Source organism: Carcharodon carcharias, chromosome 21 (assembly GCF_017639515.1).
Source record: "Carcharodon carcharias isolate sCarCar2 chromosome 21, sCarCar2.pri, whole genome shotgun sequence".
In the NCBI taxonomy this organism is placed as follows: domain Eukaryota; kingdom Metazoa; phylum Chordata; class Chondrichthyes; order Lamniformes; family Lamnidae; genus Carcharodon; species Carcharodon carcharias.
The window spans coordinates 50395862-50421404 of NC_054487.1; the positions used below are offsets into that span (position 1 = coordinate 50395862).

The window sequence follows — 25543 nt, forward strand, 5'->3', positions numbered from 1 at the left end:
TTTGTTTAATTTATCTGTATGTGTTTGCTGGCAGAAACAAGCCATTCAGTTTGGGAACAGAAGAGGCAGTTACAGTTTTGTTCTTGTGTTGATTGCAATTCAGTGGGGAGATCCATAGGAAATGAATGTTAGTCAGTTAGACCTGCACTCCCAAGCAGAGAAAATATTAATTTCATCATTCAGCGCATGAAATGCAGGTGGAACTCTCAATTTGGAACTTGGGGGAAAAGCGGCTGCAAGATTTGCTCTAGCTTGCAGCTGGTGGAATAAATCTATAGCAGTCCTCACAGAGCCTTGTGGCAGAAAGCAGTCAGCAGAGTTAACTTGGAAAGCTGTGAGAAGCCAGTTCGGTATCCACTGGCAACCGAAACAAGGAGCTGAGGTCTATAAAGAAAAGGTGGAGGGTCACGTAGCCAAAAAGCTAGTGGAAGGGCCCCCATTGAATCTTACCTCGGAGAACAGCTGTAACACTGAAGAAAAATTAAAGTGACTTTCCAAGGGCTGTGGCATACCTTTGGGTTGGTCCCAGAAGTGAATGAACCTTCAAGATTTCGTAAGGTAAGGAAACTCGTGGGGTAAGTAACAAATAGAACTGAGTTTATAACATAAATCTTTATAAGCTATAGTGTTAAGGTAGTGCTGCTTACTTTGTTTAATGTCTTTTTGTATAATGTTTGTTTTTTGTTTTAAAAATGTAAAATCTTGTGGCATAGTTCTGTCGTTTAATTACTGGGAGTACGGATTTCTTCTTTAAACAATAACAGCCCCTCATAAAGGTGTGACAGGTACTCCTCCTGCACAGCAATAATGGAGCAAGAGATCTCAATAATTATATATTAGAATCATTAGCAGCCACAAGGAGATTTTAGAATAGCCCTTTATTATGCATTGGAGGGTAACAAAAAGTACATCTGAGAGGGGCTGGTGAGCTCATTGTTCCATAAAAACCTACAATCCCTGATCACAGCATCTAACTGTTTGTTAAATGTTTTCAGAGATTTTGCCTCCATTACCTGACTGAGGAAGACCGGAGGCAGGAAATAAGCTGCAACCTGCCAAAGAAAGGGAACCTCAGTGACGACAACAACTGGAGAGGCATAACACTGCTGTCAGTACCTGGCAAGATCTTCAGCACGGTGCTCCTCAATAGATTGAAAACAGAAATAGACCGTACCCTTCATGAAGAACAGGCAGATTCCAGAGTGGCAGATTATGCTGCAAGGCCTCTACGCTCAGGAACATCACAGAGTGGAGCCTAGCGTATCAGAAACCATTCATCAACTTCATTCATTTCAAAAAGGCTTTTGATAACGTCCATCACCAGTCACTTTGGTACACTGCAAGAATATATGGCGTCCTGATGCAATATATCAACATCTTCAAAGCCTTATACCATGACTCCAGCTGCTGTGCCAAGGTCAGCTCAGCACCATGGACTCTATCATTACACGAGTATAGCAAGGCTGCATACTCTCCCCATTCCTTTTCTTCATGATGAAAATCTGTAACCAAGAGGAAGGCAATGGTGAGTGCAGATTTTGGGCATCTTGTGGCAACATCACTGCTTGACAGACCTGGATTTCACAGATGACATTGCCTTGCTGGCCGGAGAATCACACACACTCAAAGATGTGATCACCAGTCCTGAAAGTAGCAGTGCTAAGGTTGATCTACTCATCAGCTGCGAGAAGACAAAGACAAACAATGATGACTGGACAAGGCCTCCCATCACCATCGGGCAACAGAACATAGAGGGCATCGACCACATCCCCTAACTAGGAAGGGACATCTCCAGGGAGGGTGATTATAGGGATCGATGTCCACACCAGGTCATAGTCATGCTGCCCATTGTCCTGCATGGGGGCAGAGGAATTAAGTCTAAGACCCTACCTCAGCAGATATTACCAGTCTCTACCAGTGTCCTCTTTTGTCCTGCAGTCATGAGTTAATCCTTTCTATTCCACCTTTTATGACTCCATAATATTGCCTTTTATTCTCTCCTTTGAAGACAGAAGGATCTAAGATTTTCTAGCTTTTCCTCATAACAGAATCCTTTAACCAATTTAATATTGATATCTTACCTCCGCAACCAGCCAAAATAAAATACATAAAAGCCAGAAGGCCCCAGGTTTCACCCCTGCTCTGTGATGAATTAGCTAATCTCAGACAGAGTGATAGCTACATCTGACTCAAGCTCCAGCCCCATCTATTTCTTTCATCTGATGGTGTTCGTTCTACTGCCACTCTGGCAGGGCGTACATCTGGGGGGCATAAGTGTGCTGCCAGCCTCAGTCATGTCTCTGCCACAATGCCCTGCAGATGCCTCTGACCAGTCCTCTGTAGTACTTCTTCACTGGTGATGTCGCCTCTTCATGTGATGCCCAGGATCTGACACAGACAGCACTGGTGAAAAGACATCAAGCTTACTTATGTAAGTTCTGCAGTTCTCTTCCGTGTCTCACCAGCATAGATTGTAGCTGGTACTACGGTGGACATGTACAGTCACAACTTCACAGCTGTGTTGATGCTATTGGCTGCCCAGACCATGTTGAGCCACTGGAAGGCTAATGCTGCTTTGCTGATAAAGGAAGTTAAAGGAAAGAAAATGCACTATAATTTTTGTTCCAAAGGTCTATTCAGTGAGCTTTGCTGAAAATGCAATGTGTAGATAATGAACGGGGACAGGATTAAACATGACAAAATAGTCCACTGACATTCATGAGCCAGACTCTCACAATTGAAGAACCATACTTGAGCATAAGTAAGTGCCTCCACGAGAGGAGGAAACAGGATTTGCAGAAAACTATAAGAAACAACCTACCTATAAGAATAAGTCCAAGAGTGCCCACTATAAATTACATAGTGATTACTTTTCCACAAACTGAACATGATAAACAGATACATATATTTGTTTACACCCAATTTGTGAAACTACTCATTTCATGAAAGGGGCATTGTTTTTTTTTAATGCACTCATGGGACGTGGCCGTTGCTGGCTAGGCCAGCATTTACTGCCCATCCCTAATTGCCCTTGAGAAGGTGTTGGTGAGCTGCCATCTTGAACCGCAGCAGTCCATGTGGCCTAGGTACACCCACAGTGCTGTCAGGGAGGGAGTTCCAGGATTTTGACCCAGCAACAGTGAAGGAACGGTGATATATTTCCAAGTCAGGGTGGTGTGGGACTTGGTGGAACCCATTTCATGAACTGGGCAAACCTATTGCACAGATCATGAAATAGGCAGTTTGACTCATCATTTCATGAAACGTTCAGTGTTGTGCATGAGTTTTAAAATCTTATTCATGGAATTGTTCCTCAAGCCTGTTGCAGTGTACAAGCTTAACATCATGTACTAAGTTGCTCAATGCGTGCACACTGCAAATGTGGGAAAGGAAGTTTGTCTACAAAAGGCACAAATGGTGGTTGGTGGTAGGTGTAAAGTTTAATATATGTTTCAAAAGGACCAGGTCACATCCGCCTACTTGGCTTTGATAGCTCACACAGCAGGTGATAAAAGGTGTGAAATACCATGTGTGGAATTCCATGCTGGAAATGAAAATTACATGGTGTTGATTTCAAAGGCTCATATGGCAAGGATGACTGTCTTGAGAGCTATGCTATTTTGTGGTCTGCTGACTATGAACAGAAGGTTATTCTGTCCTCAAGTGTGGGAAAACTGGACAGAAACTCCTAAGAGTTGAATATCACATCCTGAAAACTTTAGTGCTTGCATCTCTAGGTCACGTGGACAAGGTTACCAAGAGCAATGGTGAGTACATGGCTACCAAGAAAGCAGTCCTAGACATCATGTGACAAGCTCATATTGAAACTGCCATGATGGTGAAAGGAAGACTAACAAGAAACTTTCTGAAAAGTATGCACACGTCCCACAATCTCTTATAGGGCTGTACATCAGTTGCTGTGTGAGATGTATGGAAAAGCATTGCTTTTTTTCCCCAGCCCCTGGACAGTCCTGAGCTGACCTCAGAACGATCCACCACAGGCGACTGTGAGCCAGTTGCTGGACCATCCAACATGGAAGATGCTGAGAGAGTCCCAGAGCCATCCACCATAGATGACCCCGAGTTGGCCCCTGGACCACCCAACATGGGCATCCCTGAGCCAGCCCCTGGATCATTCAACATGAACAATCCTGAGGCATCCCCAGGACCATCCTCCATGAATGATCCTGAGCAGGCCTCTGGACCACCCACTACAGATGACCCTAAATCTAATGAAAAACTTCATCCTGCCAGACATGCAAGGAAGGTGGCACGCCAGGGCATTATACAGCAAGCCAAGTGGATAATGCATGCACCACAAGGGGGTTGTGAAAGGCAAACTCGCCAAGGATCAGTTTGAATTTGTACAGTACAGTGGACTGGGTGCAGAAGACATTCCACCAAAACAACTCAGCCTTTGTGAGATTGTATGTGATCAAAGTATTTGTGGTGGGCAAGGTTTCCAGAGATGTCACTGCAGGAGTAACTGCTTATCAAGATGATGTTCCTGCTTAAAAGCAGGTCTCTGTTGCAACAGTGCCAGTCACAGCCAAAAGTCCCATGACAACTTTGACCTGTGCTGACAGTGCTGGCATATTAAATATGTATGAAATGTATTTATGCTGTTTTTGTTAATATTGATGTACAAGCCATTTGAATGATTTGGGTGTGATCCTGAATGAAATATAACAGGATATAAACCAGTGAATTTGAAATGTTTAGATGTCACAATGAGTCTGAAATGTACATTGAATAAAGGCACATTATGTATGTATGAATTGTTTCTTTAATTGCTTTTGCTGTATTGTAATAATTGATGAATACAAGCTATATCTAAATGGGCGGGCGCCTCCTCGTAGCAGACGTAATGTACAAGAACGCTCCACTCCGGTTAATTAACGTGAATGCCCCATCACAAGGGGCCGAGCGGTTGGAGGTTTTTCAGCAGCTCCCACTGCTGCTGGCGACCTCCAGGCCAGTCATTCTGGGCAATGACTTCAACTGCATCATCGATGCGGCTGGACGATCCGGCAGGGCCGAAAGCAGATTGGACACTTCGTCCAGATCCCTGATGGAAACAGTTAAGCTGCACGACGTCTTCAGCAACCCTGCAGAAGGAGCGCAGTGTCAATACACCTGGTCGCGGCCAGACGGGTCCATACGTTCCAGGAAAGACTTCCTGTTTGTGTCCCGTGCATTCGCAGTCAGATCCACCGACGTCAAGCCGGTGTTTTTCTCTGACCACTGCCTCCTACTGGCTGACTGCCACTTAGAGAGGGACCAGAGGGTGGGCAGGGGGGCATGGAAGCTAAACGTGCACCTGCTGACTCCAGAGAACATTGAGGAGCTCAAGAGGGATTACAAAGGTTGGAGATCTGTGAAACCCCTCTTTGAGCCCCTGACACACTGGTGGGAAGCGATCAAGAGAAACATCAAGAGGTTTTTCATTCTCAAAGGCACCCAGAAAGCTAGAAAGGAACAGAGGGAAATGTCCCAACTCCAAAAAAACATGCAGAATCTGCTTCGGCTGCAGTCGATGGGGGTCGATGTCAAGGAGGAACTCCAAGAGGTGAAGAGCCAGCAAGCCTCGATCTTTGCCTCGGAGGCCTCCAAGATCATCTTCCGTTCCAGAGTCCTCTCCGTGGAGCAGGATGAGACGTGCTCACGTTTCTTCTTCCAAAAGGTACACAGAGAGAGCTCTGTGATCAGCAGCCTGAAGGAAGAAGACGGCTCAGTAAAGTCATCGCAGTCCGACATTTTGAGGATCAGCAAATCCTTTTATGGTGGATTGTATGACGTGAAGCCCACAGACAACATGGCCTCCTAGTCGTTCCTGTCCTCTATCACGGAGGTCTTAGACGACAGTACACGGGAGAGCCTGGACAAACCGCTAACTCCTGACGAACTGACTAAGGCCCTTGAGTCCTTAGAGAACAGTAAAACTCCTGGAAGCTACAGCTTGCCGGCGGAGTTGTATTCGGCTCTGTGGGACTGGATCGGCCCAGACCTGCTAGAAGTGTACAAGAGTATGCTCCAGGCCAGCAGTATGTCAGAATCCATGAGGAAAGGCATTATCACCCTCATCTACAAGCACAAGGGGGGGAAGGGAAGAAATTAGAAATTGGCGACCCATTTCACTGTTGAATGTGGACTATAAGATTCTGTCCAAGGTCATCGCCAGTCAGGTCAAATCCGCTCTGGAATTGGTGATCCACTCTGACCAGACCTGCACTAAGGCGGTCAGGAAGATTTCTGACAGCCTTGCGCTGCTCAGAGATACGATTGCCTATGTACAGGACAGGGGTGTGGATACCTGCCTCATCAGCCTGGATCAGGAGAAGGCCTTTGACAGAATATCGCACACCTACATGGTGGATGTGCTCTCCAAAATGGGGTTTAGGGAGGGAATTCGCAAGTGGAAACAACTGCTCTACACTAACATCAGTGGTGCAGTCTCAATCAATGGGTGGGAATCAGATAGCTTTCCGATTAATTCTGGAGTCAGGCAGGGCTGTCCTCTCTCGCCTGTTCTTTTCGTGTGTTGCATAGAACCCTTTGCTGAGTCCATCAGGAAGGATCCGGGCATAAGAGGAGTGACAATCCCAGGCAGTGGAGGCACTCAGATCAAAGCCTCCCTGTACATGGATGATGTCGCTGTCTTCTGCTCGAATCCGCTGTCGGTGCGCAGACTGATCCACACCTGCGACCAGTTCGAACTGGTCTCGGGAGCCTAGGTAAATCGTGGGAAGAGTGAGGCCATGTTATTTGGGAACTGGGCTGACCGATCCTTTGTCCCCTTCACTGTAAGGGCTGACTGCCTGAAGGTGCTGGGGATATGGTTCAGAGGGATCAGGGCATGCGTTAGAAACTGGAAGGAGTGAGTGTCTATGGTGAAAAGGAAACTGGGCATGTGGGAGCGACGCTCCCTCTCCATTGCGGGCAAGAACCTTGTCATCAGGTGTGAGGCACTCTCGCTGTTGCTGTACGTGGCACAGGTCTGGCCCATTCCACACTCCTGCGTGGTGGTGATCACCTGAGCCATCTTCCGCTTTATCTGGAGGTCGAAAATGGATCGTGTCCGCAGGGACGCAATGTACAAGCCTCTAGATAAAGGGGGAAAAAACGTGCCCAACATCGCCCTCATACTGATGGCCACCTTTGTGTGTGGCTGCATCAAGCGGTGCGTAGACCCTCAGTATGCAAACACCAAGTGTCAGTACGTGCTGAGTTTCTACCTGTCCCCGGTGTTGTGAAGGATGGGTCTGGCCACGCTGCCGCGGAACGCTCCAAGTAATTAGACTGTGCCGTACCACCTGTTCCTCATGGAAAAATTTATGCAGAGAAACACCTTTGACCACAAGTCCATCAGACAGTGATTGGCACATAACGTCTTAGAGGCCCTGAGGGAAAAGGAGAGGGTAGATCCGGTGGGATGGTTCCCCGAGCAGATTGTCAAAGTCATTTGGTAGAATGCCTCATTGCCAGAACTTTCCAACAAGCACCAAGATGTAGCTTGGCTGGTGGTGAGAAAGGCCCTTCCCGTCCAATCCTTCCTACACGTCAGGAGTCTCACCCCCTCGGCACATTGCCCTCGAGGTGGCTGTGGTGAAGAGACCGTTGTTCACCTCCTTGTGGATTGTGCCTTTGCAAAGAAGGTCTGGAGAGAGATGCAGTGGTTTCTGTCGAGGTTCATCCCGAGCAGTTCTATGACACAGGACTCTGTGCTCTACAGGCTGTTCCCAGGGACACACACCGAGACAAACATCAACTGCAGCTGGAGGATCATCAACTCGGTGACAGACGTTCTTTGGTCTGCCCGAAACTTGCTGGTCTTCCAGCGCAAAGAGTTGTCCCCGACCGAGTGTTGCAGACTGGCACATTCCAAGATCCAGGACTACATGCTGAGAGACGCACTTAAAGCTTGGGGCAGCCAACGCAAAGGCGCAATGGGGAAGGGTCGCCGCCTAAGACCTTTCTGCCACAGTGCACCGAGGGGCTGGGAACTACGTAGAGCCCCTCAGGATGTACAGCTCAAAATGAATGTCCGCAAATGATTGTAAAATTGATTGTACTGATGCACCTTGTGATACATGTTGTAAAAGTTGAACCTGATTGTATTTTTGATGATTTTGTATTTTTGGTGAGTTTGAAATGGTTTGAAATGTTGTTGAAGATTTTTTTATGAATAAAGTATATTTTTGCAAAAAAAAAAACAAGCTATATCTGAATGGTTTGGACATAATGCTGGATGAAACATAAGAGGGCATTAAACAAAATTAAGCAGATTATACATGTGAATGAAATTTTATTTTTCATTCACAAAAGTTGGCCGTTTCATGAACTGAGCAAGTTTTCCAATGCCTATTTCGTGAACTGGGGAGTCAAACTGCCTTGTTTCATGAACTGTGCAAGTAGGCTGCCCGTTTCAAGAAATGGGCAATTTGACTGGCCATTTCATGAAATGGGCAGTTTCAAAAACTGGGTGTAACATATACACATATTCACTATCATAGCATTAGATTTCATAGGTCATTAAAAGTTTAAAAAATTTCCTCCATTTTTAAAGAATTAAATCACAGAGTTTAAATTTATGACAATCCGTAACACCAGCAGTAAGTAGAATTCATAGGCACAGGAATTCAGCAAACACATTTAGAAAACTACTTTCCACATTCTGAATTATTAAACTAAATGGTTTCCACACGGTCAATGACTATATTGATTACTACTTTGAATCAATTAAAAATAGAAAGGCATGCTGATTTTCGCTGTAAAATTTTACCTACCCTAGCTTAATTTAGCCTTTATAAAGTTCCAGAGAATTTCAAAATATTTGAAATACAAGGCCTTGGCTTGCTTATTATTGACCATTATTATTTACTGAGTTGGAATCTATTTAAATAATATAAAAATGATTACAAAACCTTCAAAAGAACTTAGCCATTTGCTAGCATAATAATTGAAAGAAACTGCTCTAGTCATAGGCAGGTATTTTATATTACTGATGTTACCCTTACCAGGGATACTACTTTCAAATACAAATATGTCAGAGCAGCAGTAATTTAGTATCTGTATATCTTACCTTTGCCACATTCTTTGACGTGAAGATAATTCAAAAACGGTCTGCAATTTTTTAAGAAAACACAAAACTGTCAATTATGTAGAACTGTATTATTGTTCCTGAAGACAAGCTGTATGTCATTTAAAAACTGTGAGGGGACAAAATAGTGTCACAAAAATATTTTATAAGGCTCTATAAATTCTGACAAAAATAGCCACGATAAAAAATTGTTTGTAAGACATTCCTATAAGACTGCAAAAAAATATTCTGATAATTGAATACTCAAATCAATTACTGGAATGAAATACTGAGCAGTGTATTATATCAAAATGCTGCACCATGGAGTGTGAAGACACACTGTTTCTGTATTCAGGAGTTCGTGAAGACAGACACTATCCCAACACAAAGAGACTGAAAATTAAATATCTCGCTGCTATTTTGTAAGTAATTTTAAAAACCGATACGTACTGGTTCATATTTCAACCCTTCTGAAGCTGCCACCATAGTTTCAGCTAAGTCTAGGACATCTGCACCAATATCTGTTTAAAAACAAAAGTATTATTTTAGTTATTATATACACAATCCAATATTGTAATCAGATGTAAATATTAACACTTTTTTAAAATGTATTCATTCATGGAATCTGAGCGTCGTTGGATAGGCCAGCATTTATTGCCATCCCTTATTGTCCTCGAGAAGGTGGTGGCGAGCTGCCTTCTTGAACCACTGCAGTCCATGTAGTGTGGTGCACCCAAAGTGCTATTAGAGAAGGATTTCCAGGAGTCTGACCCAAGCAACAGTGAAAGAACGGCGACATAATTCCCAAGTCAGGATGATGTGTGACTTGGAGGGGAACTTGCAAGTGGTGGAGTTCCCATACATCTGCTGCCCCTGTCCTTCTAGATGGTAGTGGTCGTGGGTTTGGAAGGTGCTGTCTGAGGAGCCTTGGTGAGCAGTTGCAATGTATCTTGTAGATAGATGGTACATACTGCTGCCACTGTGTGTTGATAGTGCAGGGTGTGAATGTTTAGGATGGTGGATGATTTGCCAATCAAGCAGGCTGCTTTGTCCTGTATGGTATCAAGCTTCTTGAGTGTTGTTGGATCTGCACTCATCCACGCAAGTGGAGGATATTCCAACAAGCTCCTGACTTCTGCCTTGCAGATGGTGGACAGGCTTTGGGGAGGCAGGTGGTGAGTTACTCACCGCAGAATTCCCAACCTCTGACCTGCTCTTTTGGCCAAAGTATTTACATGGCTAGTCCAGTTCAGTTTCTGGTCAATGGTAACCCTGAGGATGTTGATAGTGAGTGATTCAGTGATGTTAATGCCATTGAATGTCATGGGAAGATGGTTAGTTTCTCTCTTATTGGAGATGATCATTGCCTGGCACTTGTGTGGCGTGAATCTTACTTGCCACTCATCAGCCCAATTCAAAGTATTGTCCAGGTCTTGCTGCATATGGCCAAGGACTGCTTCAGTACCTGAGCAGTCATGAATGGTGCTGAACATTGCGCGGTCATCAGTGAACATCCCCACTTCTGTCCTTATGATGGAGGGAAGGTCATTGATGAAGCAGTTGAGGATGGTTGGGGCTAGGAAACTACCCTTAGGAACTCCTGCTGTGATATCCTGGAGCTGAGATGACCAGCCTCCAACAACCACAAGCATCTTCCTTTGTGCTAGGTATGACTCCACCCTGTGGAGAGTTTTCCCCCGATTCCCTTTGACTTCACTTTTACTAGGGCTCCTTGATACCACACACACTCAAATGCTGTCATGATGTCAGGAGAAGTCACTCTCAAATCAAGAGTTCATCTTTTTTGCCTATGTTTGGACCAAGGCTGTAACGAGGTCAGGGACTGAGCGGCCCTGGCAGAACCCAAACTGAGCGTCAGTGAGCAGGTTATTGCTGACTAAGTGCTTCTTGATAGCACTGTCAATGACACCTTCCATCACTTTGCTAATGAACAAGAATGGACTGATGGGGCAGTAACTGGCTGGGTTGGATTTGTCCTGCTTTTTGTGGACAGGACATAGCTGGGCAATTTTCCACAATGCCAGATAGATGCCAGTGTTGCAGCTGTACTGGGACAGCTTGACTAGGGGTGTGGCCAGTTCTGAAGCTAGTTCTGCAGTTAGTACTAATTGCCAGAAAGTTTTTGGGGTCCATAAATTTTGTAGTATCCAGTGCCTTCAGCTGTTTCTTGGTATCACGTGCAGTAAATCATATTGGTTGAAGACTAGCATCTATGATGCTGGGGACCTCAGGAGATGCCAAGATGGATCATCCACTCAGCACTTCTGCCTAAAGATGGTTGCAAATTCTTCAGCCTTACCTTTTACATTGATGTGCTGGTTTTCCCCCATCACTGAGGGCGGGGATATTTGTGGAGCCTCCTCCTCCTGTTAGTTGTTTAATTGTTCACCACCATTCACGACTGGATGTGGCAGGACTTCAGAGCTTAGATGTAATCTGTTGGTTCTAGGATTATTTATCTGCCAATCCATGCTGCTTCCATTCTTTGGCATGCAAATAGTCCTGTGTTATGGCTTCACCAGGTTAACACCTCATTTTTAGGTATGCCTGGTGCTGCTCCTGGCAAGCCCTCTTGTACTCTTCGTTGAACCAGGGTTGATCCCCAGCTTGATGGTACTGGTAGAGCGGGTATATACTGGGCCATGAATACAATTCTGCTGCTGCTGCTAATGCCCACAGCACCTCACGGATGCCCAGTTTTGAGTTGTGGGGTCTGTTTGAAATCTATCCCATATAGAATGGTAGTGGTGCCACACAACACGATACTGGGTATTTTCAACATGAAGGCAGGATTTAGTCTCTGCAAGGACTGTGCAGTGGTAACTCCTATCAATACTGTCATGGACAGATACATCTGTGATAAGTAGATTGATGAGGACAAGGTCAAAAATATTTTTTCCCTCTTGTTGGTTCCTTCACCACCTGTTGCGGACCCAGTCTTTTAGGGCTTGGCTAGCTCGGTCAGTAGTGGTGCTACCAAGCCACTCTTGGTGATAGAAATCCCCGACAGAGTACATTCTGTGCCCTTGCCATCCTCAGTAGTTACGACTGGTGTTCAATATAGAGGAGCACTGATTTTATCAGCTGGGGAGGTTTGGGGGGGTGGGCAGCAGTAAATGGTCATCAGCAGGTTTCCTTCACTGTGTTTGACCAGATGCCATGTGATTTCTGAACTAAGTTCCTGCTTTAATTATAAATAGTTATAATGGAGCATAATATTTTAATGTACTTGATGTCCTGAACACTGCAGCTTTGTTTGTACATTGTTAAAAGGTCTAGAGTTCATTTTTGGAAAATTATTGAGCTATGGAGTAGGATTTTACATTTTGGTTCAGGATCCCAAAATCAGGATTAAACGTGGGTCCTGACCCCGCAGGGTGTTGGGAGCAGGTACCTGACATGGATTTTGCCTGTATGGGCTAATTAATGGCATGCTCGTCGTCCATTTAAAGGTGATGGGTGGACTCTTGAAACTGGACAGCCAATAGGAGATGCCCTTTTAGCATGTAAAAGTTATGGAAACTCGGCATTCATCCTCCACAATGGTGGCCTGGCAACTGCAGCTGTGGTTAGGCAGGGGAGAGTCAAACCTCAGTCTTCCTGGAGTCCTGTTCTCCCCCCCACCCCGGCCTGGGAGGCTGCCTCCAGTCAGCTACCGTGCAGCCGATGCTGCAGGGCACCTGCAGGTCCAGTCAGCCTCTGATCAATAACCTTAATTGGCCGGCTAATTACCTTAACTAACTTTCCACCATTTGCAAGTGGATAGCCAATCCACCCTCAATCCAGCCTTCCTCAAAATGACTCGGGCACAGGATGGTGCCGGTGATCATTAATGTACATTAAAAAGTGCAACAAACTTATTATTGAACCCTGGGTAACATCACTGTATTCCTCCCTCTAGTCTGAAAGAGACATTCCCCAAAATTCTGTTTACTATCCTTTGGCTAATTTTGTGGAGGAGATCTTGTGGCACAGTGGGTAATGTCCCTGCCTCTGAGCCAGAAGCTCTGGGTTCAAGTCCCACCCCAGGACTGATGGCCAAGGGAAGTGAGCTCATAATGTGGCCAAAAAGGTTAAGTACCAACCTAAAAATCCTTCAACATATGTCAATGGCATGTGGTAGAGCAGGAGAGATTCCTGATCAGCTATATAATGGAAAGAGCCTCTACCATAACTATTCATAGCTCTGGACTACAACATAGATGTAAAAAAGCATGTTGCCATGGCAACCCAGTCCTCTTGGGTGGAGGGAGGCAGTTGACTGGATGGCTGGTGTGGATCGGATTGGTGCTAACAGCATGAGGTTTGATCCCTGTTCTGGTTGGAGTGGATTGGGACCTCCCTCCTTGCCCTACTCACGGAGGTGGTCACAGCACTGTAGGTTGGACTTGTCTCTAGTCAGAGAAGCAGCAGCAGCCTATTTTGTACCAATGCTGCTATTGCCCTATAATGCATGGATTTCAATTTTCCCAACAAGCCTAAAAAGTGGTACTTTATTAAATGCCTTTTGGAAATCCATACACACATCAACTGTATTGTCTCATCCAACCTCTCTGTTACCTCATTTGACTAACTTGATTGAGTTTTTAAATAAGATTTCCCTTTGACTTATCTGTGTAGGCTCTCCCCTATAAGTCAATGCAGATCGAATGGCAGTTAACTTTTGTTGAATTCTTGTTTCCAAAGGCTTCCCCACCACCAATGTTAAACTGACTGACGTATAATTGCCAGGTTTAGCCATCCCGAGGCATTCTCTAGGCATCACCCCCGTATTTCAGGAAGAATGAAAGATTGTGGCCAGCATCCCTACAAATTCTAACCTTACTTCCTTCAGCAATCAAGGATGCAACACCACTGAACCAAGTGACTTATCTACTTTCAGTGCTGCCAGCTTTCTGGCATTTAACTTTATTTCTATCACATCCAGTATCCTAACAACCTTCCTATTTACCGTGGTTTGGCAAAGTTCTCTTTCTTAGTAAACACTGATGCAAAGTACTCATTTAGTACTTCAAGCATGACTTTTGGAATCACACCCACCTTTCAAATTTTCTTAAATTACATGCCTTTTCATTCTTCCTTACAGCAGAAAGCACCAACTACAAGATGCATTGTTCAGGGACTCTTCAACAGCAGCTCCCAAACCCACAAGCTCTACCACCAAGAACAACAATGGCAGCAGGCAGCATTGGGAACAATACCATCTCCAAATCATACTTTATTTGGCATACATTAGCATTCCTTCATCATCCTTGGGTCAGCATCCTGGAATTCTCTACCTTACAGGACTGCATATATCATGGCTCTCACTTTGCACATTCTGGTATTTTACAGCTCCAAGGCACGAGTTTAAGCTTCAATCCACTACATCATTGCCCATACATAAGAAAATAAAACCCACCTATGACATACAGATGGTAAATTTATATAAATTATTTTAATCTGTTTAACAGTTAGACCTCCAATCTATAAAATCAGTGAAATATGCAAGTTACTATCGGTGCACAAATATCGCTTTTCTGGGTGAATATGAAACCATTACACTATGAGACATCTATTAGAAAACCACAGAAACTGGACCCTGTAGTGCTGAAATTGGAATTACACCTAGCTTTCAAATTTTAAGCAACACTGAAAGCACTGTACTTTCTTTAAATTTCTAATGAGCAAAACTTTATCCTATTACTTGATTTTGCTTTGACACTTGAGGCCATTCAGCAGAATTTCATGCATGGTTTTCTATGAACATGCACTGAGTTATGCTTTTCCCCATTTAGTGGTGTGTGAGTGGAAAGCAAGACTGTGCAATTTGTAACACAGCTAAAAACGTAACCTGCACTGCTTGCTGCAGGCAACTGGGACAGATCAATATAATTTAATGATTACTGCAGTTAAAATGTTTCTATATTTTGCTTTTCTTCTCCATTAATCCAGTACTCCACAGAGCATTACTCGAATTTTCTGGAGTATGCCGCTTATACAAGTACAGACCCATACACAAGACCAACAGGTTGTAATGGCGAATGCTCCAATGTCAGACATTTAAAAAAAATCAGAATACAACTGTAGTGTTGCCATCATACAAGCTATTTTGCATTCACAACTTATTTAAGATAATTAATTAGAATTACACCAATGAACGCAAGTTGTGAAAATATTGACAATAGTAAGTACTTACAATGACATTTCATTGAAACTGTAATATCTAAATTGATTCGCAGTTTGCTGCAAGATAAAAGAAGCATTTAGAATTATTGCACCAATAAAATTGTCATCATCTTCAAAAATCAAATAACCCTTCTGCAGCTTTCTTCTTAAAGAACCCCATTACCTGAGCAACGCCACAGAAGAGCCACCAATAAATAGTAATAATTTTGTACTTGTAAGAAGGGAACGATGTATGATTGCCATTTACTTCCGGGAATGCTGATTAACCAAAGTTAGCCATATCAAATTAAATTGGTCATAAAGTCAGCAAAGACAATATCTCAGAACGAAAAACAGGGACCAGCATTATAAACATCAATTTCACATTCAGTCTCTTAGTCTGCCTAGAAGCTTATTTAAAAAATGGTTGATTCCATGTATCAGCTCTGTCCAAATCCTCCATGATGTCAGCCATCCAACTTCAAAGTCTTCACTCCTCCCTGCTCATTTTGGGCTTTGTCTGGGTACCACCAAAACTCTCCAAACCCCAGCTTCACTCTTTCAGGGCCAGCAGAATGTTCAAGGCATTGTAGCTTGCTGCTACACTACAACAGGGCTGAAAGCTTTAAAGGCAATCATATAGTCACTCTTAATGGGAACTGACTTTCCAAAGGCTGGTTACTTCTTAATAAGAAAAACCAAAAGCAGCAATACTAGTGTTTTGCAATTTCAGTTGATCTGCTGGTCAATTCCCACCTCGAATCAGCTGTGTGGTCACTTAAAACTTACACTCCCCAATACTGTGGCATTAAATGGTGCCACAGAAAATTGACTAATTCCAGATCTGCATCCTGTGGAGTCACTGAACACTTCTGAATACACAGTTATTGTGGGAAGAGGACACATTAGAGCTCTGAAAAATAAACAAATCAAATAATTACCTGGCAAAATCTTTGTCTACTTCATAATCATATTTCATCCATGTGTCACAATACACAAAAAATTCCATAATGGACAATAGAGCTATGGTGGTAAAGGCAATTATGGAAACTGTAAAGAAATAATTTTCACAGTTAATGCATGTTAACAAATAAAATAAAACTATTTTAAATTTAATGAACACTAGCTAGGAAGCAAAATTTGAAGTACCCGTTCCGCCACTTGTGGAAGTTTCAATATAACTTTCAGGAATCTTTGGGAAGGCGTCAAGCTCCTTCACTAAATTCAGTGCTTTCTTCTTATTTAATCGCCTCATCTTCAAATATACATTCAGGAGCCTTCACTTTCAGCTTCATAAATTGAATCTGCAAACATGTTAAATTCCATTAATGCAATGTTGAAAATAAAGGAATAATATTGTAAATGTTATCTAATGCAGTACAATAAACTTCTGTTTTAAGCTCTACACACAGGGACACTGCATTGTGCTTTTAATTTATATATTGAATAGAGTTGTGAACTGCATGATGCATTGGCCCGGATTTTACAATAGTAATGATGGTGAAACTATTAGCTTTCGCGTCGTTACTTCTTTGAAACTGACAGCAACTTCTGGTGCCTGCATGTGTGCAGTTAAACACAGAAATCCAGAAGCTGTTGTCAGTGATTCTACACTTCCCTGGAGAGTGCACTATTGAAGTCTGCCCAGACTGCATTCAAGTAGAAATCACTGAACTGATGAGAATTTTCCTTTTACAGTATTATAGCCTCGATGCAAAAACCCTGAAAAAGTTACATATAGTTGAATGAGGTGTAACTAGGTTTTTAATGGCGTACTAAGTTCATAATTACTACTGAAGAGCCTCACTGCCCTGAAAAACAAATTTTCAATTTGTGGAATATCAAATTTCTCCATGATAAAAAAGTACACATTTTAAAAATAATTTAAGTTTTAAGCTTTTTCAGCTGCTACCTTAATCTCATGTGTGTGCCCCAATCATGTACTTTGCTCTCTGTAAAATTTATAAAAAGTGATGGACAATCAGTGAATTTTATTGCCTGGTTGGCTGTCTATGAGAGTACTTCAATGTAATTGGTTGCTTACCATGCTTGATGAGATCACTGCTGCTGTATGCCTGGAAACCCCTTGACCCGGCGCCAGAATCAAACAACAATATGAAAGAGGACTCATGTCATAGAGATCACTAGATTTTTTGTGCAAAGCTTTTATTTTTTGAGGTCAGCGGCGATTGCTGATGCTTCCCCACTGATTGCAAAGTCTGGGTCATTGCTTTATACTAAATATCACTCATCTATTGGTTTTACTCATTAACATCAAAAGGCACAGGTTACTGCCGCCTCAAAATGGGTGAAAATGTTTATATTTTAAATTCTAAGGCTTAAATGCACAAGTATGATTTAAAAACATTAATTTTAGGCAATAAGCTAAAGCCTATTGTGACCACGAGCATGATACAATGTGCTATGGCAATGATATTTGGATCAAGAGACAATTTTCCTCCAACTGCAATTAATATTTGCATAATAAAACAGAAATCTACTTTTTTTAAATTAAAATCTGAAACAAAAATTGCTGGAATTACATAACCAATCAGTCAGCATCTGTAAAGACAGGTTTTGATGTTTAGAGTGTATTTTACAAAAATTCTAACAACAGAAAACAAATGTGTTAACCCAGGTAACAAGAGCTGCTCACAGTTGGCACTACTTGGCACTACACAGCGAATCTCATAGGCAAAATTCCTCCACAACATAGCAATGAACAATTAAACCAATGATTCTAAATAAAACCATTAGTTACTCATACTTCCCTCTACTGCATTCTATATTCCTTTAAGACGCAATGTACGTATGGCCTATTCTTGGTTTGATATCCCAAGGCTCAATTATTGAGAAATTTCCCCACCCCAAATCTTTCACTTCAAAGTCACCAGACTCCATCCCATCCTCCTCCTTCCCTGTGCCTCCAGTTTCAGCAGGGAGCTCATCTAACTATATTTGTTAATTAAATTTACATACAAATTTTATTTTCTCCTCAGTTTATATATTCTTGTTCCAAATAGTAGCCCAAAGTTGCAGATATTGCTGTTTCTTTTCCTATGGCCACTCCTGGCTCTTTGCTCCAGTCTGTGCCTGGCCCTGTGCTCCTTACAGCAACCTAGTCTGAAGCCTTGGAGTTTTACTCTCCATTCCCCCAACCTATCTAGCTTTCGACTCCATTCCACTGCTTGTTCTGTTCTGACTCTCATATCCTTCCAGTTTACACTACTCCATTCTTTTGACTACTCCTGGTCCTCAACTACATTTTCTATACTTTGCTCCTGGGTTCCATCCTGACACCCTGAACCTTGCTACTCTAGGCTGCTCCTAGGTTCCATCCTGACACCCTGAACCTTGCTACTCCAGGCTGCTCCTGGATTCCATCCTGACACCCTGAACCTTGCTACTCGAGGCTGCTCCTGGGTTCCATCCTGAACCTTGCTACTCCAGGTTATCTGTGCTGTACTCCCAGAGTTGCCATCTATCGGTCCGTTCTATCCTGAAATTCCACTTCCTTTTCTGCCACTTGCGGTCCTCTATTCCAGGGACCCATCCTGAAATATAGGCTTAAACATTCCTGAAAACCTTCCAGAGTGTTCACTTTCACTCTCGTGTACTATTCCTCTCCCCCATTGCCTATCAACTGTTCCCTTTGCTCTGCACCCTGATCATGTCATCTATTGGGATTTGGATTTTCCCTAGGGGCTTCTGAACCCGTCCATCCCGCTCCAATGAGGAGTCAGAAGCCCACAGTTTATAGGAAACAGTCATTCAATGCAACTTTCCTCAGAACGGAAAATTAATGACCATGGAATGGGCCTGCTACCTTTAAGATGCTGAGATTGGAGCCAGAGACCTTGCACGTTGAAAGTTTGTGGAGGGGGGGCGGTGGAGAACCCACCTTCAGAGTAACCTGCTGTTGCTGTTGCACCTGGGCAGGGAGGAAAGTCTTCCAAGCCTGCCTGGAATGCTGTACCCCCTGGTCTGCTGCCAGAAGGCCACCACGAGGCAGCTAAACTAGCTCCTAAACAAAAACAGAATTACCTGGAAAAACTCAGCAGGTCTGGCAGCATCGGCGGAGAAGAAAAGAGTTGACGTTTCGAGTTAAACTAGCTCCTATCTCCACCAGGAATTGGAAAACTCCAGCCTCCCTCTGTTGCAGGTACCCCTCCCCAGGAAAGTGACCCAGGGATGGAATGGAGCTGGGAAACCAGAATGGAGGCAAGCATTGCTAGTTTTAGCACCTGCCCACCTCCATTGCTGGCTGGGGCTGAAAATCAAGGCCCATGTTTTACAAAAGCTCCCAAAATGTGTGTTGTCCCACCTCCCCAGAACTATTCATTGCTTTCCTTCCCATTGTGGTCATTGTCTCCTCTTTCCTTCGACAAAGGTAGCTCATCATCACACTGTCCAGTATATACTGCTTCTCATAATATGGGATAACCTACACGTCATCAAATATAACACAAATAAATTGATTACATCTGTAAAGGAACATGTTTTACAGTAGTTTATAGAAACAAATATAACACCAAACTTACTCAATAAGCATAGCAAGAATCAGAAGCTACATTTACACTACAACTGAATCACTTGTGCCAAGTAGGTTCAATTCACACTGATACTAAAACCTTAGTTGCCTATGTGGAGTCAGAGATCAAGGAAAAAAAATCAGAAACAAAATAGATTGAAACATGACAGACACAGAGAAAGAACTGCATAGGGGAAAAGTAAGAGGATAAAAAGGTCAATTTTTTTGGTTTAGTGGCAAAATAACAGAAGGTCAACTAATTATGGTAAAATATAAATACCAATTAACATTAGAAGCAGATAGCTCTGATCAAATTCAAGCTCTCACTTTTCAACCGAGCTTTGGTTAGTTTCAGCTATTTATTCCTGCACCACCTTTCCATTCAATTGAGGTTCAAAGTTGAAGCAGGATCTCAGGTAAACCTCAGCACATGTTCCTTTACAGATGTAATCAATTTATTTGCAACTTGGATGGGAAAGCTATGCATTTGGAGAAATTTCATGGATATCACCAAAGTAAATATTGGCATCACCAACAACATAAACAATAGCTATGTAAAACATTTTACAGAAGAATAGTACAAGGGATATTTGTGGGAATTATTTCCCACATTTAACTTCATGTTTGCATCTATTAATAGCTTTAAGCAGCCTGCTTTAATATTCAACTAGTTAAGTAATGGTAGTTTGGAGTAGCTTCAAAGCTGGAGGAACTGGGCTGGGTTGTGGGGGGAGCAGTGGGGCTGGATATATGCATGAGTTAACAAATTGGATGCATAGAACAACAAACTGTGAACCTCATACATTAAAAAAAAAGCCACTCGAGAAATGGAGCACCAACACAAATGTTCAAACTGCAAAAGATGCAAGGAATCAGCAGTGGTAACATGACTACGTAAAAAGAATTCACATGTTGCACAATCCTGGTTTATCCCAATTTCAGAACAACACTTCCTACCAGTGTGATAATTCACTACCTACAACATCAAATTGAATTCCTTAAAGCAAGGTTAATTTATACTTAGTCAAGTTATGTGATTAAAGTGAAAAAGAAATCTAACACCAAGTGGCAGTGGAATGTGTTGGATAGCTTTGAATGGAGTGGCATTCAATCTACCAATAAGAATTCGACATGAAACCTACTTAATACATGTTTGGACCTGTAGTTACACTATCAGTTCTCCAATTGACTCAAAATTTCAACAGTTTAATTGGTATTTGTAGTGTGATTTCTGATTGGTTCAGTGCTTGTACTATTTCTCATTAGTATCAAAAATTCTTAAACAATGCTTCAGATATGAGGGGGAAAAAATCCCTTTTACAACCATGGCAGTTCCTTAGTTCCTACCATCAAGTTCTCATCTACTGCTAATTTCTCTCTCAATCCCCTTTCTCTAGTGAAACTTGCTTCAGGGCTGAAAGTGGTCCTCCATCTGTCACTCTGCCATGGAGTTCAATCTGTTCCAAGCCTCCTAAATGTTAGCTTCCTACCAGCAGTCTTGACTGTCACTGCTGCTCACTCCCCAAGTCTCCTAATTGTTAATGAACTCCAGGCAATTTACACATGTTTGTTCCCTCATTCCCACCTTCACTTCACTCTCCCAGTGATGCATTGACACTTGGGTCTACAAAAAAAAAGTGTACAACCTCATTGACAACCTGCAAGCAATGACTTAAGAGATACATTAAAAGTACAATTGATTGCAGGTTTTCAGTGGTACTGTTCAACTGATATACAGTTTTAGAAGGATAAATATTACACAATGCCCAAACTTGCATAGTATAGCAGTTCACCAATACCATGGAAAAAATCTAACAGCAGCTTCTGCCATCGGCATTTACAAGAAAATCTGAAGTTTCTGTCAGAGATACAACATACTATGTAGAGGAGCAGTATAACAGTTCTCGCCAATAGGCTCAGCATTGAAATCATTGTAATGACGTGGACTTGTAATATTTGCACTTGTCCACTAATAACTCACTTAAAACACTAGAAAAAGTTAGGGATGGTGCATTCACATGCAAATGAATTTTTAAAACGATGGGACTAGTGACAATTACTACAAAAAACCCTCTCTAGTCCTAAAAAATAATTTTATAAGTGTGGAATCTCTTCCTTCAGAAATTAGCATTGGAGTTTAAAAAAGTATTTTTTTAAAAACGTTTTCTTTCTCTCTTTCATTTCCTTCTTAATTCCATCTGTATTTCTCAACCTTACTTCACTTTCTGTACATGATCTAAATCTGGTTCAGACTTGGCAGGATTTAGCAAGGATTCTTCATTATGATTGGTTGAAGAGCCATGCTTTTGCTTTTCCTGCTCAGACATCACAGAACCCCCATAGTGCGTGCCATGCTGAATCAGATACTTGATCAGAGGATGTCTAAACTCTAACTTATCTAAACTCTAACTTGGTTATGTGCTTAAATCCTTGGCTTGAGATAAAACGCTGCCACCAAGTCGACATTTAATTTAGATCATATTTTGATTATAAATTCAGTTTATATTTGCTTTCTTGACTTCATTTTCAGACTCAGGACACTCAGGTTGTATTATTTCCTGTTCAGAATTCTGAAAATAATCTTCAGCCAATATTGTGCATAAATATTTTGTCCTCAGATTTATTTGGGATAGTCAGCGGAGAAGGAACGGTGCTTGTTATTTACCTCTCTGACAGCTGCTCGCAGAATTTTCTCAGCCCCAGGGTTCCCATATCCCTGGATAAACTCAAAGTCCAAAAATCTATCCATCTCAGCCTTGAATATGCACAATGATGGAGCATCTACAGTCCTCTGGCATAGTAAATTCTATAAAAATCGTAACCTTCCGAATGAAGAATTCCTCCTCATCTCGCTCTCTATATAGTCAAACTTTTATCAGACTATTCTCCCCAGCTCTAGAATCTCCAGCCAGGGAATCAGCTTCTTCACACCTACCCTGTCAAACCCTCTTAGAATTTTACACATTTCAAGATATCATCTCTCATTCTTCTAAATTCCAGAAAGCACGTGCTGATTCTGCTCACTCTCTCCTCATGGGATAACACACTCAATCCAGGAATCAAACTGGTGGACCTTCATTTCACTGCCTCTAAGGCAAGTGTATCTCTCCTTAGGTATGGAAACCAAAACTATACACAGTGCTCCAGGTGTGAGCTCACTAAAGCCATGTACAATTGAAGCAAGACCTACACATTAACTTTGTGTTTTGTGTACAAGGATACGCAAATCCCTCTATATGCCAACATTTAATACTTTCTTACCATTTAAAAACTATTGTTTTTTCTATTCTTCATAACAAAGTGAATAACCTCATGTTTCCCCACATTATACTACATCTGCTGCCTCCTTGCCCACTTACTTAATATGTCTATATCCCTTTGAAGGCTTCTTGTGTCCTCCTCACATATTACTTTCTCACTTAGCTTTGTATTATCAGCAAACTTGACAACTTTACATTCATTCTCTTCATCTAAGTCACTAATGTGCGTTGTAAATAGCTGAGTCTCCAGCACTGATCCTTGCGGTACTCCACTAGTAACAGCCTGCCAACCTGAAAATGACCGATTATTTAACCAATCTTCTATTCAGGCTATTATATTACCCCCAACCCCATGAGCCCTTATCTTGTGCAACAACCTTTTGTGTGGCACCTTACTGAATGTTTTTTGAACATCCAAGTATGCATCCCTTGGTTCCCCTACTAGTTACAACTTCTCTTTCATAATACCATGCTGACTCTGCCTAATGGAATGGTTTTCTAATTACCTGATTATTAGCTCTTTAATAATGGAGTCCAGAATTCTTGTCCGGCAATGGAGGTCTGCACACCTCTTGGATCTTGATTCACATGGAAATGCCTCAATCAGTACCTCATCTAATGCTCTACCTTTCAAACAGCTCCTGGGCTTTGTTCAATCTCCACATCTGTCTCCTAACTTGGATGAAAGTTAGTCAATGCTCCATGATGATTCCACCTAACCAACATCAGCTTTATCTACCAAGGCATGAACTCTGGCCTCTCTCCTATTGTCTCCTCTCTATTTCCTGTTTACTACCAGAATATGTATATCCTAATAATTGCTATGTTACCAAGAAATAAGTAACCTGAGTTTTTACCTTGTGCTTTCATGTGCACATTTTGGCTGCCATCCCAGATCTGAGCCTAGCACTTCTATTCCATTTCTTTTTACTTTTTAAATTTACCATTCCAAGACTCCTTTCACCTGTCATGGTGCCTCCTTTCATTTCTCCCCTTTCGGGGACTCTGCTTTCTAAATCCCTACCCCAGCCTTTCAATACTCCTAGTCACTGCCTCCTTACGAACAGGAGCCCTGACTGCCCCATCCTACTCTCTTACTGATCTTCCCACCCACCACACATGCTGGAGGTTAATCCTGCCCACATTCTTCCTATCTCTTCCTAGTGTTGACTCTGTGGACCCTGCTAGTGGACCAGCTCTCACCACCCATCTCTGCACCTCCCTCCAGAACGTCTGTTCACTTGTGAACAAGGCCCTTGCCGTATACGAGTTCCTTGTGGCTGACTGAATTGACATCATGGCCTTGACAAATACCCAGCTTTGGAGTGATGACCAATGAGCCCTCTAATTTTTTTTAGCCTATTCATTTAAATGCATGTGCAATGGCTTCTCTTCCCACTCCTAAAAGTTATCTCTGGTGTGCGCCAAGGATCTATCTTTGGCCCCCTCTATTTCTCATCTATATACTGTCCCTAGGTAACATGATGCACAACTTTAATTTCCACACTTCTGCCAATGACACCTAGCTTTACCTCTTCAATTCTCTCAACCTCTCCACTGCCTCCATATTGTCAGACTGCTGGTCTGACATTCCTCCAACTAAACATTGCAAAGCCATTGCCTGCAGTAACCACATTTCAGTTCCTGCCACAAACTCTGTTCCTTAACCACCAACTCCACTCTTCTCCCTGGCATCAGTCCAAGTCTGGATCAGGCTATTCTCAACCTTGGTATCATACTTGACCCCAAGATGAGTTACTGACCACATATTTGCCCCATCACTAAGACCCCTCCCATTTTCACCTACTTATCATCTGACTCCTCTCTCCCGCAGTTCAGCTGCTATTGAATCCCTCATTTGTGCTTTTGTTACCCCTGGACTTGACTATTTTAATGCATGTCTGGTCAGCAACCCCATTTTACTTTGTGTAAGCCGGAGGTCATTAAAAAACTCTACTGCCCGCAATCAAACGCACAATAAGCTCTGTCCAACCATCAACCCCGTGCTTGTTAACTTAAGTTGGCTCCCAAGTAAGCAAAGGCTCAATTTTTTAATTCTCATCCTTGTTTTCAAATCTCTCCATGGCTTTGTCTCTCCCCATCTCTAATCTCCTCCAGCACTCAAATGTCTGCACTCCTGCAATTCTGGCCTCTTGAGCATCCCTGATTTTAACCACTCCATAATTGGCAGCTCCCAAGGCCCTACTCTCTGGAAATTCCCTCCCTAAAACTCTCTGCCTCTCTTCCCTCAATATGCTTCTTTAAACCTACCTCTGACCAAGCATCTGCCCTCATATCTCCTTATGATGTTTGTTGTTAAATTTTGTATGATAACAACCCTGTGACATGTCTTGAGGGCATATTACTATGTTAAAGCCACTACATAAATACACACCTTATAGAGTATAAAACAATTGAAATTTACTACAAATTCTATGCATATTGACATTGCCAGTAATTGTTATATCATAAAGCAAATACATGTTTGAACATTCTTTTTTAATA

At 42.5% G+C, this 25543-nt stretch overlaps 1 protein-coding gene across 4 annotated transcripts in view; it reads right to left on the bottom strand.

The window, feature by feature from the left end:
• The window catches only part of ergic2 (ERGIC and golgi 2), an 80316-nt gene that overhangs the window by 53657 nt on the left and 1116 nt on the right, over positions 1–25543 (bottom strand). For all 4 annotated transcript variants that reach the window (XM_041216134.1, XM_041216135.1, XM_041216136.1 and 1 more), the window contains exons 2-6: positions 16397–16551; positions 16189–16297; positions 15279–15325; positions 9530–9600; positions 9083–9123 (exon numbers count right to left, since the gene is read on the bottom strand). In XM_041216134.1, the coding sequence (XP_041072068.1) occupies positions 9083–9123; positions 9530–9600; positions 15279–15325; positions 16189–16297; positions 16397–16502 (374 nt within the window). In that variant the 5' untranslated portion in view covers positions 16503–16551. The remainder of the gene's footprint in view (positions 1–9082; positions 9124–9529; positions 9601–15278; positions 15326–16188; positions 16298–16396; positions 16552–25543) is intronic.